This window comes from Mirounga leonina, unplaced genomic scaffold, assembly GCF_011800145.1.
Source record: "Mirounga leonina isolate KUSES-001 unplaced genomic scaffold, KU_Mleo_1.0 Mir_173, whole genome shotgun sequence".
Lineage (NCBI taxonomy): Eukaryota > Metazoa > Chordata > Mammalia > Carnivora > Phocidae > Mirounga > Mirounga leonina.
The window spans coordinates 68,876,278-68,895,189 of NW_023270447.1; the positions used below are offsets into that span (position 1 = coordinate 68,876,278).

The 18,912-nt window shown below is 42.9% G+C and overlaps 1 protein-coding gene across 1 annotated transcript in view; it reads left to right on the forward strand.

Moving 5' to 3' along the window:
- CSMD2 (CUB and Sushi multiple domains 2) overlaps window positions 1-18,912 on the forward strand; it is a 587,452-nt gene that overhangs the window by 468,603 nt on the left and 99,937 nt on the right. The window contains exons 33-37 of the mRNA XM_035019158.1: window positions 12,546-12,641; window positions 14,043-14,246; window positions 14,602-14,726; window positions 15,675-15,771; window positions 17,103-17,207. Coding sequence (XP_034875049.1) covers window positions 12,546-12,641; window positions 14,043-14,246; window positions 14,602-14,726; window positions 15,675-15,771; window positions 17,103-17,207 — 627 coding nt within the window. The remainder of the gene's footprint in view (window positions 1-12,545; window positions 12,642-14,042; window positions 14,247-14,601; window positions 14,727-15,674; window positions 15,772-17,102; window positions 17,208-18,912) is intronic.

Below are 18,912 nucleotides of genomic sequence, written 5' to 3' on the forward strand. Positions count from 1 at the left end.
GTTTATTCTTGGCCCATGTTTTTCTAATTATAAGCATACTGTTTTCAATGTAGAAAACTTAGAGGCAAGGCAAAATAATTGTAAGGAGAATTAAAATAAAAACCACCCAGAAAGAACCACTGAAAGATGGAGTGTATCCCCCCCCCCAGGCTTTATTTCTACTTAGACTTAATCTTTTGCATATTTTATTGAATAAAACAATATACATATTTTTATTAAAATGTTCATTGTGAGCATTTCTGTCATCATTTTCTTCTATAATAGGATTTTAAATGATGCAAAATAGCCTATCATGTAGTTACTTAAAATTTATGTAAAAAAATTTATGTAATGAATTCCTTATTATTGAACATTGAGGTTGTTTCTAATTTTTCACTCTCACGAATAGTAGTAACTCTGTATTATGCATATGTCTTTATATACATTTCTGACTATTACCTTAGATTATCTAGAAGTAGAATTGCCAAGTTAAAGGATATGTGTGATCTTTATTAAGGCTTTTTATGGGAACATAACTATATTCTTTCAAATTTAGCCAATCAGCTGTTTCAACAGAATTCTCAAAATCCCAGATTTTGAGATATGCCAAAATTCCAGTCATCCCTGCAGAAAGTTCTTGCCACTTTGTTCACCACCAATAAATAAGAGGGCATGTTTTATTCTCACAAAAACTAGCTAATTAAGGAACCAAAACATCATCAGTTTGAAAAGTGAAAATGGTATCTCATTTCTTAATTTGCCTTTTTTTTATTACTAGTTGAGTTAAACTTTTCATAATGTATTTATTGGCCCATGCATTTTTTATCTGTGAATTTAATTGTGAATTGCTGTTGATTTTTCTGTCAGCATTTATCTTATTGATTTAAGAGAGCTCCATATTATTACAAGCTATACATATCATGTACCATAAAAACTTCATGTCCATATTATATGCTATAAAAAGCCTTCCCTTACAGTTTATCGTTTGCCATTTAATTTTCTTCAGGGTGTATTTTAATGTCAGAAAATTTAAATTTCCCATGATATCAGATCTATCAATGCTTTCTTTTATAGTTTTCTCCTTTACTTTTATGCTGATTAAGTAAATATTCTGTGTTTTCTTTCACTTCTTTACAGTTTGTTTTGCTTTAATACCTTTGGAATTTATTTTGAGTTGTTATTTGTTTTAGGGAATCTAACCATATTCTTTCAAATTTAGTTAATCAGTTGTCCTAACAGAATTTTCAAAATGCCAGATTTACATCTATTAAATTTTTATGAAGTTAAGGATATGTTTCTAGAGTTTTTATCCATGTCTTTAAGTATCTGTTTATTTTTGTATCAGTGTCAAAAAGTTTTTTTACATTTTTCATAATGTAAGATTATGAAAATGTTTAATATTATGATCATTTTAAACATAGGGTACTATAAGTCCCCAAACTCATTCTTTCTTTTGAATTTTTTATTGGCTGTTCTTGTTGATTTTTGCCTCCAAATAACTTCTTAGAAATACCTTGTCAAGTTAAAAAAATTTGCATCAGAGTTTTCATTGAACTTCCATTAAACTTATTGATTCATTGAAGGAGAACTCACATCTTTATGATAGTCACCCTTCTTCCCTTCCAGGAACATGGTATGTCTCTCCATTGACCTATCTTTTGTAACCTTGGGGACGGGGCTCTAATTTTCACTTTGGCTGTATTCGTTTTTTGTTAACTTCCCTCTTAGATATTTCATGGCAATTTTTGTTGTTTTTGTTGCTGCTGTAAACGGGTCTCCCCTTCCCTCCATTATATTTTCTAGCTGGTCTCTGCTACTATAGTAGAAGACTGGTATTTTTGGTATAGTCATTTTGTAAAGTCAATGAACCCTCTGTAATAAAGGTAACACTGCCAACTGATTTCTCCCAGGTCCTTAAGGCAAGAAGCAATATCTTCTGCAAATAAATATGTCTCATTATTTTATCTCTTCCTTTTTAGTGTTTTTTCTTTTATTTTCTTCCATGGTTATTGGTCTATTCAAGCATCTTACCTCAATATCAATGTGGATACTTTATATTTTAGTAAAAAGCCCATTTTGTAATTATTTTAAATTCAGCAGCATAGGTTATATCATCAGCTCTAATGCTGTTGAATCTCCTCTGTGTTAGCAGTTATAGCCCCTGCCTTTGCACGCCGAGGGCTATATTCCTAGTGCCCCTCTTTTCCCATCAGGACCAGAGGTTTGGTGTTGTTTTGTTGCATTTCTTACTGCTTCTACTTCTCAATTCTTCTGTGGACTTTGTTATTTTTTAATTAATTAACTTCTGGGTTTATTTCATAATGTCTCTTCTCCTGTTTTTCTTCAGTTTATGTTGTTCTTCTTGTGCTAACTCCTTGAACTAAGAGCTTTGTTCATTATTTTCCCTGTGTAATGAAGAGCATGTGGATAGTAGTACACTCCCCTCTAAGCATACTTTGGGCTTCATGCTATGAGCATTGATGTGTGCTATTGTCCTCCTTGTTACTTTCTAGATAATCTGTCATCATGTTTTCCTCTTTTTGCCTGAGTCCTTTAAGGCTGCCTCTTCTTTGCCTCCAGGAACTTGGATTTTGTTCTGTTACATTTAAACATTTGTGTTAATTTCTCATTTTATTGCCACATGGTGAGAGAATATAGCCTGTACCATTTCCGCTCTGGGGATGAAATGAGGTCTGCTCAGTAGCCGAAGACATTTTTTTTTTAATTCCTTAAGTATCTCAGAAGAGAGTGTGTGCTCTGCAGGATTGAGAGGCCACAGAGAGATGGGGAGCTCAGGCCCAGCACTCAGTGCCTGGCCCTTAATCTCAGCCCTCCCCCCTGCCAGCTAGGTGCCTGTGGGGGCTGGAGCTTGACCCCTCTGAGCTGCAGTTCCCTCAGCGTAAAATGCAGAGAGGAAAACCTTTGCCTCCTAGAGCTGTTGTTAGGGTTAAATTAGCTTTGTAATAGCCATTAGACCAATCTTACTCAATTTTATTATTCAATTCCATTCTATCAGTAGTTCTCAATGAAATGAGTTTTTGTTATCAACACCCCACACACGCACACCCAGCCAGGAGTGTAATTCAGGATCTCTTGGGGTAGGATGCTTTTTCAAAATCTCTTGATTTTCAAGATAGAGATATAAGTTTAGCTATAGATATAGAAGTATAGATGTAGGCAGAGAGAGAGAGATACATTTAGAACCTGTATATGTAAATGTGGATATAGATACAGGTACAGATATAGATGTAAAGGACCAATGGATAGAAAGAAATAGGTATAGATGGATGGATGGATAGATAGGTAGGTAGATAGATAGATAGATAGATAGATAGATAGATAGATAGATCAAACCAATAGGTATAAATATCAATATTCTCAAATCCTCCCTTATTCCTCATTTGGAGAAACACTGATGAGGTGATGGGTGTGCCCCTGTCCCTGAGGTGTGCTGAGAGGGGAAAAAGAAGCTTGAAGAGCACTACTCAACAATCTTCATTTTGTTTTTCTATTTGATATATCACTGATTGAGAATGTTGCGGATTTAAAGATCCCACTACAACTGTGATATTTTGTTGTCTTCTCGTGTTTCCAACCATTTTTGTTATCTGTGTTCACCTGATAGATCTTTCCTCGTTTTCTGTGAGAGTCTTTTCCTTTTAAGAGGATGTTTACTTACTTATTTTACATTTGGTCTGATAACTATCATCTGGTTTTGTTCTTTGTGGGTTTTTGTTTCTTTTGTTTTGCTTTTGCTTTCTTGCTTTTCCATTCATATCTGACCCATCTATCTCTAACTTCCAAGGTTTTTCTTATATATATTTAGACTTTCATATGACTGTTATTATTAATTATTTGTAAATTATGGACTTCTTCCCCAAGAACAAGTGTTTACATTTGCATTTAGTTTTGCTATCTCATTGACAATAATTATTTGGGTTTAACTATTATTTTCCTGGTTGTCTTTATCCCTGAGAGTTTCTGATTTCCCTACTTCCAATCATTTTTTTTTTTAGCAGGCTCATCACTGCAGTACTTTCTGTCACCTTGCAAGTATGAGTACGTCTTTCCTTTGACGTATCATATAAATGACAACTTGATTGTAAATCAAATTACGGGTCACAAACTTCTTTCAAAACTGCAGCTGCTGTTCTACTTCATTCCAACTGTTAATATCAAAGCCAAGTGGACTCCAACCTGATTCTTTATCCTTGTAGGTAACCCCTTCTTTTCTCTCTGGATGCCTTTCATATGTTTGTGTTTTATATTTAAAATTTAGAAGTCCACTAGGATATGTTGCAGTGAAAATCTCTTTTTTTTAATTACATCTGGCACTTTGAGAACAATTTTAGTCTGAGCCTCAAGTCCTTCTTAAGCTTAGGAAAGTTATCTTCTTTTGTAAACTATTTCTTCTCCTTCAATCTCTCCTGTCTTCTCTCTCTCTCTAGAATTCTTGATGTGTGCATATTGGAGTTCCTTTGATCTATCTTCCATGTCGCTTGTGGTGTCTCTCATTATTTTCATCTCTTTATCCTTTTCCTGTGGATTCTGGAAGAATGTCCCAAATTTAATCTCCACTTCTCTGTTCAATTTCTACAGAATCCAGCCACCATATACTAGTGCTTCTCAGTTTTGAAGGCTTTATTGATCTCAGAACTTTCTTTGGCACGCCTGCCCTCTCTGACTTTATAGATGCAATACTAGATCTAATCTCATGACAACCACAATTGAAAATCTTTTGAGATCTTTCCCTGTTCTTTTTTGTAGTTCACATAAAAATGTTTGCTTTGATTTCTGAGTGGTCTTTACCCTTAAAACTTTGGGAGCTTGTCTTTTGTCCAGGGATTTTACTATGTGCTTGTCCATGGAGAGGGAGGTTTGTGTACATTCAGGGTTGGAAGTTGAAATGGGTTTGTGAGAGATCACAGGGGTCCTAATCCACATATCAGGCCAGAGGATGGGAGGATGGAAAAGTACAGTTTTATTCTGCTCACATCTGTTAAAAAGAGAAGCTTTTGTTTCATTAGTTTTCTTTTTGCTTTGGCAGCCAGAAATTATCTGGGGCAATGACTCCTAGCCAGGCTCAGCCATCTGGGTCACATGTAAATAGTGTGCTATATAAAACTCTCTACTCTCTGTGGCCAGTAGCATCACATGGGCTTTCTGGAAGCACTGGTGGACCCCAGATGTGCTTCCCAGTGGCTCCTTGGCTGGTCCCAACTCTAGCCTTCACTGCAGTGGAGACTTAGCCTGGCTGTCTGCAACCCCAACTTCCCTTCTGATGGTGGCGGGGGAGAGGGGGTGAACTGTGGACAGTGGCTATCTCAGGGATCCCTAAGGCTGTGGAGGGGCAGCATGCAGAGCAGCCGTGCCACTGCCTGCCAAGCCATATTCCCTCAGCTGTCTCAAGAGAGTGACAATAAACAGGACTGCACTTCACAGCTATCAGTCCAGTTGGTGTTGTCTATACTCTAGTCCATTTGTACCACATCAAGGAGAAGATGGAACTTTATCTTCTGATATAAAGGCATCCTATGCCCGAGGGGGCGCAGCAAGGTGGCGGAGGAGTAGGAGACCTAGATTTCATCTGGTCTCAGGAATTCAGCTGGATAGGGATCAAATCATTCTGAATACCTACAAACTCAACAGGAGATCAAAGAAAAGAATAGCAACAACTCTCTGAACAGAAAAGCGACCACTTTCTGAAAGGTAGGACGTGCGGCAAAGTGAATCCGAGGCGATATTCGGGAGGATAGATGGTGGGGGTGGGGGCCTCCGTCAGCCACTTCTGGCAAGTGATAGAGCCACGGAGCACAAAATTGGAACTTGTAGAAGTCGGCTCCACTGAGGGACATCGCTCCAGTGGCTAAGCGTGGGGTGGAACCCTCGTGGGACAGTGTGGTCTCAGGACCCTTGGGGTCACAGAAAGACTGGGGGTGCCTGAGTGCGGCAGAGCTCCCAGGTATCAGAGTGGGGAAGCCGGCTGCAGAGACGGAGCCAAGGCACGGGCTCTCAGCTCGGGGTTGCCATAAACTGTGATCCGCGGCACAGTCAGGCCACTGCTCCTCCAGCAGGGACCCAACAAGCAGCGGATCCGGGGAGACTCCCCTTCCTCCCCTGGGAAGAGCAGCACGGGAGCAAACTGCAAGGATCTACTGGGTTTGGAGCCTCCACACGGGGTCGTATGCCAGAGATAGAAATGCTCGGTCACAGGCCGGGTGAGCACGGAGTGCGGCCAGAGACCGGGGAGACGGGCATGACTGACTGCTTTTCTCTGGGGGCACACTGAGGAGTGGGGCCCTGAGTTCTCGGCTCCTCTGGGGCGGAGATTGGGAGGCCGCCATTTTCACTCTCCACCTCCAAAGCTGTACGGAAAGCTTGCAGGGAACAAAAGCTCCCGAGAGCAAACCTGAGCAGATTACTTAGCCCGGACCTGGCAAGGGTGGGGCAATTCTGCCACGGGCAAAGACATTTGGGAACCACGGCAACAGGCCCCTCCCCAAGAAGATCAGCAAGAACAGCCAGCCAAGACCAAGTTTACTGATCAATGAGAACGGCAGAATCCAGCACTAGGGGAATAATGCACATAGAATCCATGGCTTTTTTACCATGATTCTTTAGTCTTTCAAAGTTAATTTTTTTTAACTGTCTTTTTTTTTAATTTTTCTTTTTCCCTTTTTCAACCAACATCTTATCAATCCCTTTTTTAAAAAACATTTTTATTTTTCATTTTTAGACTCATATTCTTTCCCTTCATAGTAGTTACCCTTATTTTTGGCATATATATATATAAGTTGTTCTCTCTTTAAAATTTTGAGATAGTTTCTTCTAACAGATCAAAATATACCCTAAATCTCTAGTGTATGGTTTTGTTCTACTCTCCTGCCTGATCACATTCTCTCCCTTTTTTTTTCTTTTTTTTTTAATCCTCTTCTTTCTTTTTTCAAACAACTTCTTATCAATTCCTTTTATAAAATTTTTTATAATTTCCATCTTTACAGTCATATTCCGTCCGTTCATCATATCAGCCCTTATTTTTGTACATATATAAATTTTTCTTTCTTTAAAATTTTGGGAGACACTTTCTTCTAACAGACCAAAATACACCCAAAATCTAGTGTGTGGCACTGATCTGTGTACCAGCCTGATCATATTTGATCATATTCTGGTTTTTTTGTTTTGTTCTGTTTTTGTTTGTTTTTATCTTTTGCTTTTGCTTTTTTCTTTCTTCCCATTCTTTTCCCCTGGCTTCAGGTCTTTCCTGATTTGCTTAGAGTATATTTTCTGGGGACGTTGTTACCCTGTTAGCATTCTGTTCTCTCATTAATCTATTCTCCTCTGGACAAAATGACAAGATGGAAAAAATCACCTCAACAAAAAGAACAAGAGGTAGTACCGACTGCCAGGGACCTACTCAATTCAGACATTAGTACAATGTCGGATCTAGAGTTCAGAATCATCACTTTAAAGATACTAGCTGGGCTTGAAAAAAGCATGGAAGTTATTAGAGAAATCCTTTCTGGAGAAATAAAAGAACTAAAATCTAACCAAGTCGAAATCAAAAAGGCTATTAATGAGCTGCAATCAAAAATGGAGGCAGAAGAGAGAATCGTGATATTGAAGACCAAATGATGGAAAATAAAGAAGCTGAGAAAAAGAGAGATAAACAACTACTGGATCACGAGGGCAGAATTCGAGAGATAAGCGATACCATAATACGAAGCAACATTAGAATAATTGGGATCCCAGAAGAAGAAGAAAGAGAGAGGGGGCAGAAGGTATATTGGAGCAAATTATAGCAGAGAACTTCCCTAATTTGGGGAAGGAAACAGGCATCAAAATCCAGGAAGCAGAGAGAACCCCTCTCAAAATCAATAAAAATAGATCAACACCCCGACATCTAATAGTAAAACTTACGAGTCTCAGAGACAAAGAGAAAATCCTGAAAGCAGCTCGGGAGAAGAGATATGTAACCTACAATGGTAGAAACATTAGATTGGCAACAGACCTATCCACAGAGACCTGGCAGGCCAGAAAGCACTGGCATGATATATTCAGAGCACTAAATGAGGAAAATATGCAGCCAAGAATACTATATCCAGCTAGGCTGTCATTGAAAATAGAAGGAGAGATAAAAAGCTTCCAGGACAAACTAAAACTAAAAGAATTTGCAAACATGAACCAGCCCTACAAGAAATATTGAAAGGGGTCCTCTAAGCAAAGAGAGAGCCTAAAAGCAACACAGACCAGAAAGGAACACAGACAATATACAGTAACAGTCACCTTACAGACAATACAATGGCACTAAATTCCTATCTTTCAATAGTTACCCTGAATGTAAATGGGCTAAATGCCCCAATCAAAAGACACAGGCTATCAGATTGGATTAAAAAACAAGGCCCATCGATATGCTGTCTGTAAGAGACTCATTTTAGACCCAAAGACACCCCCAGATTGAAAGTGAGGGGGTGGAAAACCATTTGCCATGCTAATGGACACCAAAAGAAAGCTGGGGTGGCAATCCTTATATCAGGCAAATTAGATTTTAAACCAAAGACTGTAATAAGAGATGAGGAAGGACACTATATCCTACTTAAAGGGTCTATCCAACAAATAAAGCCTAAACCCAGCAGGAGAAGAGAAATAATAAAGATCAGAGCAGAAATTAATGAAATAGAAACCAAAAGAACAGTAGAACAGATCAACGAAACTAGGAGCTGTTCTTTGAAAGAATTAACAAGATTGATAAACCCCTGGCCAGACTTATCAAAAAGAAAAGAGAAAAGACCCAAATCAACAAAATCATGAATGGAAGAGGAGAGATCACAACCAACACCAAAGAAATACAAACAATTATAAGAACATATTCTGAGCAACTATACGCCAGCAAATTAGAAAACCTGGAAGAAAATGGATGCATTATCAACTACCAAAACTGAACCAGGAAGAAATAGAAAACCTGAACAGACCTATAACCACTAAGGAAATTGAAGCAGTCATCAAAAATCTCCCAACAAACAAAAGCCCAGGGCCAGATGGCTTCCCAGGAGAATTCTACCAAACATTTAAAGAAGAATTAATACCTATTCTTCTGAAACTGTTCCAAAAAATAGAAATGGAAGGAAAACTTCCAAACTTGTTTTATGAGGCTACCATTACCTTGATCCCAAAACCAAAGACCCCATCAAAAAGGAGAATTACACACCAATATCCTTGATGAACATGGATGCAAAAATTCTCACCAAAATACTAGCCAATAGGATCCAACAGTACATTAAAAGGATTATTCACCACGACCAAGTGGGATTTATCCCTGAGCTGCAAGGTTGGTTCAACATCCGCAAATCAATCAACGTGATACAATACATTAACAAAAGAAAGAACAAGAATCATATGATCCTCTCAATAGATGCAGAAAAAGCATTTGACAAAGTACAGCATCCTTTCTTGATCAAAACTCTTCAGAGTATAGGCATAGAGGGTACATACCTCAATATCATAAAAGCCATCTATGGAAAATCCTACAGCGAATATCATTCTCAATGGGGAAAAACTGAGAGCTTCCCCCCTAAGGTCAGGAACATGGCAGGGATGTTGACTATCACCACTGCTATTCAACATAGTATTAGAAGTCCTAGCCTCAGCAGTCAGACAACAAAAAGAAATAAAAGGCATCCAAATCGGCAAAGAAGTCAAACTCTCACTCTTTGCAGATGATATGATACTTTATGTGGAAAACCCAAAAGACTCCACCCCAAAACTGCTAGAACTCATACAGGAATTCAGTAAAGTGGCAGGATATAAAATCAATGCACAGAAATCAGTGGCATTCCTATACACCAACAACAAGACAGAAGAAAGAGAAATTAAGGAGTCGATCCCATTTACAATTGCACCCAAAACCATAAGATACCTAGGAATAAATCTAACCAAAGAGGCAAAAGATCTGTACTCAGAAAACTATAAAATACTCATGAAAGAAATTGAAGAAGACACAAAGAAATGGAAAAATGTTCCATGCTCATGGATTGGAAGAACAAATATTGTGAAGATGTCAATGCTACCTAGAGCAATCTACACATTCAATGCAATCCCCATCAAAATACCATCCACTTTTTTCAAAGAAATGGAACAAATAATCCTAAAATTTGTATGGAACCAGAAAAGACCGCTAATAGCCAGAGGAATGTTGAAAAAGAAAAGCAAAGCTGGTGGCATCACAATTCCAGACTTCCAGCTCTATTACAAAGCTGTCATCATCAAGACAGTATGGTACTGGCACAAAAACAGACACATAGATCAATGGAACAGAATAGAGAGCCCAAAAATGGACCCTCAACTCTATGGTCAACTCATCTTCGACAAAGCAGGAAAGAATGTCCAATGGAAAAAAGACAGTCTCTTCAACAAATGGTGTTGGGAAAATTGGACAGTCACATGCAGAAGAATGAAACTGGACCATTTTCTTACACCACACACAAAAATAGACTCAAAATGGTTGAAAGACCTAAATGTGAGACAGGAGTCCATCAAAATCCTAAAGGAGAACACAGGCAGCAACCTCTTTGACCTAAGCCGCAGCAACTTCTTCCTAGAAACATTGCCAAAGGCAAGGGAAGCAAGGGCAAAAATGAACTATTGGGACTTCATCAAGATAAAAAGCTTTTGCACAGCAAAAGAAACAGTCAACAAAACCAAAAGACAACTGACAGAATAGGAGAAGATATTTGCAAATGACATATCAGATAAAGGGCTAGAATCCAAAATCCATAAAGAACTTATCAAACTCAACACCCAAAGAACAAAGAATCCAATCAAGAAATGGGCAGAAGACATGAACAGACATTTTTCCAAAGAAGACATCCAAATGGCCAACAGACACATGAAAAAGTGCTCAACATCGCTCGGCATCAGGGAAATCCAAATCAAAACCTCAATGAGATACCACCTCACACCAGTCAGAATGGCTAAAATTAACAAGTCAGGAAACAACAGATGTTGGCGGGGATACAGAGAAAGGGGAACCTTCCTACACTGTTGGTGGGAATGCAAGCTGGTGCAACCACTCTGGAAAACAGTATGGAGGTTCCTCAAAAAGTTGAAAATAGAGCTACCATACAACCCAGCAATTGCACTACTGGGTATTTACCCCAAAGATACAAATGTAGGGATCCAAAGGGATACGTGCACCCTGATGTTTATAGCAGCAATGTCCAAAATAGCCAAACTGTGGAAAGAGCCAAGATGTCCATCGACAGATGAATGGCTAAAGAAGATTTGGTATATATATACAATGGAATATTATGCAGCCATCAAAAGGAATGAGATCTTGCCATTTACAATAACATGGATGGAACTGGAGGGTGTTATGCTGAGCGAAATAAAGTCAATCAGAGAAAGACATGTATCATATAACCTCACTGATATGAGGAATTCTTAATCTCAGGAAACAAACTGAGGGTTGCTGGAGTGGGGGGTGGAGTGGGAGGGATGGGGTGGCTGGGTGATAGACACTGGGGAGGATATGTGCTATGGTGAGCGCTGTGAATTGTGCAAGACTGTTGAATCACAGACTGTACCTTTGAAACAAATAATGCAATATATGTTAAGAAAAAAAAAAGAAGAAGATAGCAGGAGGGGAAGAATGAAGGGGGGGAAATCAGAGGGGGAGATGAGCCATGAGAGACGATGGACTCTGAAAAACAAACTGAGGGTTCTAGAGGGGAGGGGGGTAGGAGGATGGATTAGCCTGGTGATGGGTATTAAAGAGGGCACGTTCTGCATGGAGCACTGGGTGTTATGCACAAACAGTGAATCATGGAACACTACATCAAAAACTAATGATGTAATGCATGGTGATTAACATAACAATAAAAATTTTTTTTAAAAAGGCATCCTATGCCCATACAGGTTTCCCCCAATTTGTGTGTTATCAGTTGGGTGGCAATACATCTTGCTTTGCTTGTGACAATCCCAGCTTTCACTTGGTTGTCCCAACATAATTATTAATAGCACGCCCTTTGGCTCTCACAGGTGTTCTAGTGTGAGCAATAAATTACACAATTACTGTGGTTATCTATCATTTTACAGCATCTGGGAAGAGCCAGTTGCTCTCAGATATTCACATCACCCTCCTTCCCAGAAGCTGGTGCCATTTTTCTTTTTAATGTCCATTTTCCAAGTAAACCACCAGTCAGGTTGGTAATGGCCATTCTCCCCATCCTTGTGAGTCAACATATGTCTAGATGCTTTCTCCTTTCTCAGAAGGTCATTTAATCTTTCTGATCCTCTCTTTCTTGATCTGTTAAATGGGGCACTGAACTCTTGTCATGCCAACCTCGCAATGAACATGGGTCAAGGTAAGACCATGGATGCTAAAGCCTTCTGCAAACCTTAAACTATAAAGTGCAGTAAAAATGGGAGGTTGTATTTCAGGAAGACCTGGAATATGGAAGGAACTGCTGTGGGGGGTATGGGCAGCCCCTCCTTCCTGGCCAGGATCTTCTCTGCTGGGCCTACTGCTGGACTCACTGTCTTCCTCTCCTCCTCTCCCCTTACCTCGGCAGGAGAATCGCTGCCCCTGGCCACCTCCAATCAAGTTCTCATTAAGTTCAGTGCCAAAGGCCAAGCACCAGCCAGAGGTTTCCACTTTGTCTACCAAGGTATGCAGGAAGTGGGTGTGAGAGGTGTGAGAGCAATCTCAGCTCTGTAGTGACTTCCTGACCAAAGGAACAGGGACTTTTGACCCCTAGTCTGGGCCTCAGTCTTAGGGTGCTGGAGGGCAGTTACTGATTTATAGTGCAGTTCCTTGAAATTCAGTTGAATTTAGACATCCATTTGCCCAACAGACAATTCTTGGGCCAAACTCCATGTCAAATGAGGGAAGAAATCAGACACGGGAGGCTGACTTCTGCCCTTCCCCTCCCCCATTGGCTGGCACAGTCCCGATGGCATTGGGATGACCAGCCCAGACCTCATACCTAGGCTCTGTCCCATGGAGTTTGGTTTTCTCTGCAAAGCACAGTAAAGGTGTGGGAAAAACACAGACTTAGAATTAAGGTGGACATGGCTTTGAATCCCAGTTCTGCCACTTTCTAACTGGGCACCAGCTGCTCCACCCCTCAGAGCCCCAGTTTGCTCACCTGTGAGATGGGAGTAAGCATATTACCTCACTGATGGAGTTAAGAGAGTTCACAGAGTAATTGGCACCAAGCAGGTGATCAATGTCTGTTCCCTTCCTCACTGGCCTTGAAAGGCAAAATCTTGGAGTGCCCTGGCTTTCACCTGCAGGCCCCAACCTCTCCTTGTCCAGAAGCATGCCCACTTTTTTAGGGCCAGTTCTAGACATGTCCCATTCATCCCATTGCCCAGGAGGAGCTGAATTCCCCTGCCACAAGGGCACGTCATATCTGGGACCTGGGTTAAAGCATACCATGTGCCAATTGGGCAGGGGGAGGGGAGGTTCAGATTCAGGTCATGAGAGTAGAGCCCTGGGCAGAGTCTTTTTTTTTTTTTAAAGATTTTATTTATTTATTTGACAGAGAGAGATAAAGCAAGAGAAGGAACACAAGCAGGGGGAGTGGGAGAGGGAGAAGCAGGCTTCCCGCTGAGCAGGGAGCCTGACGCAGGGCTCGATCCCAGGACCCTGGGATCATGACCTGAGCTGAAGGCAGATGCTTAACGACTGAGCCACCCAGGCAACCAAACCCTGGGCAGAGTCTTAAGGCACCTGGGGAAAGAGGCCAAAGGCAGGACGAAGGGAGGAAGAAGGGCCATTCTAAGGGGACGTGGGACCCTGATAGTTGAAGGGCATCATGGAGAAGCCACTGAAAGCAACTGAGCCTAAAGTCTGCCTCCCAAGGTTTCCAGAAGCTGTGCTGCAACTGTATTTCAGTAAAATGGGCCTTGTTCTGGAAAACCCCTACCCCTGCCCTGAGAGAAAGCACCCAGAGCCTCTGAGGGTCCCATCCAGACGGGCTCAGCTCTAGTACCATTGTGTGTCCATCCCTGGGCCAGTTTCCAGAAGGGTGAGGCCTACCCCTCAGTGCCCTTGTCCCCTGCAGCGGTACCCCGAACCAGCGCCACGCAGTGCAGCTCTGTGCCGGAACCCCGCTACGGCAAGAGGCTGGGCAGTGACTTCTCAGTGGGGGCCATCATCCGCTTCGATTGCAACTCCGGCTATGCCCTGCAGGGGTCCCCAGAAATCGAGTGTCTCCCTGTTCCCGGGGCCTTGGCCCAGTGGAATGTATCAGCGCCCACCTGTGTGGGTGAGTACCTGGATGACCGGGACTCTGGGGAGGGGGTGGCCAGCGAGACCCAACAGCAGCCCTTGCTCACCAGCATAACTTAAGTAGGGTGTCCCATTCAGGCCAAATCACTAGTCCTGTGGGTTGGGTATGAAGACAGCAAGGAGGAGGAGCTGGGGTTGCTGGGGGAGGGGTGCATGGGGAGGAGGGTTATAGAGATAGGAGCCATGGAAGGAGCAGGGATGGGGGCCTATGGGAGAAGCCAACAGCCAGCAAGGGAGGCTGGGGGGCCCTGAGAGGAGTGTTTGGGGAGGCTCCCATAGGGGACCCAAAGACAAGCAGGAGAAACCTCTGACCAGAACTGCCTCCTTCCCAGTGCCATGTGGAGGCAACCTCACGGAGCGCAGGGGCACCATCTTGTCCCCTGGCTTCCCAGAGCCCTACCTCAACAGCCTCAACTGTGTGTGGAAGATCATGGTCCCTGAAGGCGCTGGTATCCAGGTAGGGGCTAGGGGAGGCCTCAGTCCAGCAGGTGGCCTGGAGGAGACATTTCAGCCCTGTCCCTGCCCCTCGGGCCAGATGTGGGGGTGAGGTCCACAAGCAGAAAAACACACCAGCTCAAGGCCCAGAAGCTTCAGGGGGTGTGGAGAGAGAGAGCCGGGTACCTCAGGAAAGAGAAGGGGTGGCACCAGTTTGGGCCATTGGGGAAGGCCGGAAGAGGAAATGGGCCTGGACTGAAAGAAATACAGAGATTGGGGAAGGTTCATAGAAGATGTTTTTCTGATGGTTTGAAGGGTTCTTTTATCAAAATGATGGGGGATGGAAGAGGGGACATTGCAGGAGAGGGGAAGGAGAAAACAGATGAGGCATGGAGAAGCCCCAGGCACACACCTTGGTGTCACAACTGGAACCCAAGCTATAGGAGCAGAATGGGGGCTAAACTGGTCCCCAGTGGTAAGAGTCAAGTGGAGAAGGCCTCAGAACTGGTTATGGCAGCAAGGCCACCAGAGAGGCAGCCAGCAGGGAGTCAAGGTGGGCAGGTCTGGCCAGGAGTGGGTTCCTGGACCATCACCGCATGACGTCTGATGTCATCCATACAGGGAAATGGGGAACCCAAGGAACATGTGAGAGATGAGGACAGGGCCATTCAGACTGAAGTAGTCCCACTTCCTGAAATTCCCTTTCCCCATTCTCTGCCTGACAAAGTACCCCACTGTCTTACAACCCTTCATTTTACACCTGTTTCCCCCACTGGGCAAATGAGGTCCTGGGGGAGGGGGATGGGTAGAGAGAGCATCTCACTTTTATTGGAAGGACCTAGCACAATGTCAGCCCCAGAGTGGGTGCTCAGTACTGGAATTAACTACATGAATGGAGAAGAGGGGAGGGAGGGACAGACAGACGGACACAGGCTGCCTAACCAGCAGTTCAATTCCTCTGCCTTCCCAGATTCAAGTCATCAGTTTTGTCACAGAGCAGAACTGGGACTCTCTGGAGGTGTTTGATGGTGCGGACAACACCGTAACCATGCTGGGGAGTTTCTCAGGTGAGGTGGGGCTTCCAGGGACCTCAACTTGGAGGGCAGTGGTGGACTTCATCATCATTATCATCATCATCATCACCATCATTATTATTACTGACGTAGTTCACATGCTGTAAAATTCACCATTCTAAAGTTTATAATTTACAGATGTTAACTAGACTCGTTTTGGTGATCATGTTGCAATATATACAAATATTGAATCATTATGTCACACATCCAAAACTAATATAATGTTATATGTCAATTATAGCTCAATAATAAAACAATAATAATAATGCTACAGTGAAAGAAGAGTGTACAATTCAGTGACTTTTAGTATATTCACAAGATTCTAAAACTATCACTGCTATCCAATCCCAGAACATTTGCATTACCCCAAAAAGAAGCCAGGTACTCATTTGTATGCACTCCCCATTGCTCCCCCTCCCCCATCCCTTGGCAACCACAACTTGGCAACCTACTTGCCATCTTTATAGATTTGCTTGTTCTGGAAACTTCATATAAATGGAATCCTACAATATGTGGCCTACTGGGTCTGGCTTCTTTCACTCAGCATCATTTTTCAAGGCTCACCATGTTGTAACATGCACCAGCACTTCGCCATGTGGATAGACCAGATTTCACTTACCCATCCGTCAGTTGATGGACATTTGGTTGTTTCCACTTGTTGGTTCATTATGAATAATGCTACTATAAACATTCATGGAGAAATTTCTGTGGGATGTGATTTCAATTCTCTTGGGTATATACCTCGCAGCGGAATTTCTGGGTCATATGATAACTCTATATTTAAATTTTTTGAGGAACTGACAAACTGTTTTCCAAAGTGGCTACACTGTTTTCCATTCCAATGGCAGACTTTTCACTGAGTGTAGTGTGTGCTTTTGCCCAATGGCCAGGGCAATCATCTGGGTCCTTCAGGCTCTAGAATTCCATGTTGCCAAGATATAAAAAGGAGTAATGTGCACCATATATACAGTCTACACAGCCTGGATTGCCCAGAGAATTACACCTGTGAGAGTTTTTTGAAGATGGCTGGGAAGGGGACCAACTCTTGGGCTGCCTGTGGAACTCTCCCTCCTTCTGGCATATGGCTCTGCCACTGCTCATTTTGCAGAAAGATTGAGGACTCCTGCCTCTCAGCCACTGAAGAAGACCCAGCACTCTGTGGGGGGTAGGGGGGTGCTAATTTGTCATGTAACAAGTATGATAACTGGGGACATTTGAGGGTCTTAGGAGAAGAATATCAGCAGGTAGCGAAAGCAAGAGAAATGGGAAGGAGCTCGGGGGCTGGGGGAGGCTAAGTGTGAACGGTCTCTGTGTCCTTGCCCTAGGAACAACCGTGCCTGCCCTTCTGAACAGCACCTCCAACCAGCTCTACCTTCATTTCTACTCAGATATCAGCGTGTCAGCAGCCGGCTTCCACTTGGAGTACAAAAGTGAGGATCCAAAGTCTCAGCTGTATACAGGGCTCGGGGTGGGAACTGACATGTACCAAGGACCCACAATGAGCAGGGAGCATACTGGGGCTGTGTATTCTCCGCCCCACGTAAACCTTACCACAGACCTAGATGAAGATGCTAAAGCTCAGAGAAGGTCTGAAACTCCTCAAGACTGCACAACCAGTAAGTGGCGGAGCCAGGATTCTCACCCCCGTGTCTGTTACTCAGACACCTGTACACTTTCCCTGTGTCCCCACAGGGATCGGAAGGGAGCCCCGTCGTTGACTTAGGTCCAGTATAGAATCTGGGATGTACGAAAATGCAGGTGCCATCCTCTGCTCCTGAAACCTGTCCTCTCCAAGCCCGGGTTCTGTGATGCAGCCATCTTTGAAGTTCTTGTCATGAGAAACTTCACTCCTCTTGCACCAGATTTCTCCCTCCCCTCTCAGAACCTTCCATCTTGGCTTCCAGTGTCCCGAAGTGGTCACAACGAAAAACTCTTAGAAGAAAAAGGCTTGTGGACGTGCACGGTGGGGCAACAAAGACAGAGGTTGCTGGGGAGACTGTTTTCATCCTGGGACAGCCTGCCATTCTCCTTCCCCTCTGGGTAGAGGAAAGAATAAGTAGACAGAGGCATCTATTATACATTCATCCAGCAAATAGTTATTGAGTGTTTACAATGTGCCAGATGCTGTGCTGGGGTTTGCTAGGACTGGGTAAGATCAGTAAGTTCCCTCCAAGTCCATTAAAGAGAGGCAGACACATGGACAGAGAAGTGCATTACAAGATTCCAGGTGCTCTCATGGAAGTCCCCAGATGGTAGGGCAGTAGTTCAAAGGAGAGCATGGTCACTCCTCCGTGGGGCAGGTGGAGAGGTTGATGTCATGAAGAAACACTGAGTGTCCCCAGTGTGGCAAGCCCTGTACTGGATACCCACAGAACAAAGATGAGTAAGACATCATTCCTGCCCTCACACACACAAAGTCCAGGGAGATAGAGGAACAAGGGAGCAATAATTTTAGTGCAACCTTATACACTAAGGAAGTACAGAAGAGGGGAGCTAAACCTGGTCAAGTGAGACCTTACAGAAGGGGTTTGGATTGAGAAGTAAGAAATACGGGAAGGTAGAGTGGGCTTGACCATCTTGGTCAGCGTGGGCCTTTGCAGATGGGAGCCCCATTTGGTGCTAGAGGCCTGATAAGGTCAGCATTGGATGTTATGCAGATGCTCAGCTGGTCTCCAAACAAATGAGCTTTATCCAGATGGTTGGGAGAGGGTTGGTTGGATCCTGGGATGCTAGTGGCCTGAAAGAACAGAAGTGTGCACCTGGCAGGAAAGACCTGGGAGGACAGCTTGAAGCAAAGACCCTGATGGGCAGAGGATAGGACAGAGACCTCTGATACGCTCCCCCCCACACCCCACCGCCCGCAGACCTCAAAGGCTTCACTCTCCTGGTGGAGTCAAGTATGCCGGGTTTCTTGAATATTTCCCATTTTTCTTTTTACTCTTTTGCTCTGTTCTATCCAATTTTGTTTTCTTATCCACTGTTTTCACTGGAGTCCTTAAAGGTTCCCTCGAATCTTTTCTTTTCTTTCCTCTTCCAAAGATACACTTCCTTCCTAAATCTCTTTTCATTCTGCTGCCTCATTCCCAGAAAAAAATTTACCTCTCCTCAATTTGTTGTTGTTGTTGTTGTTGTTCA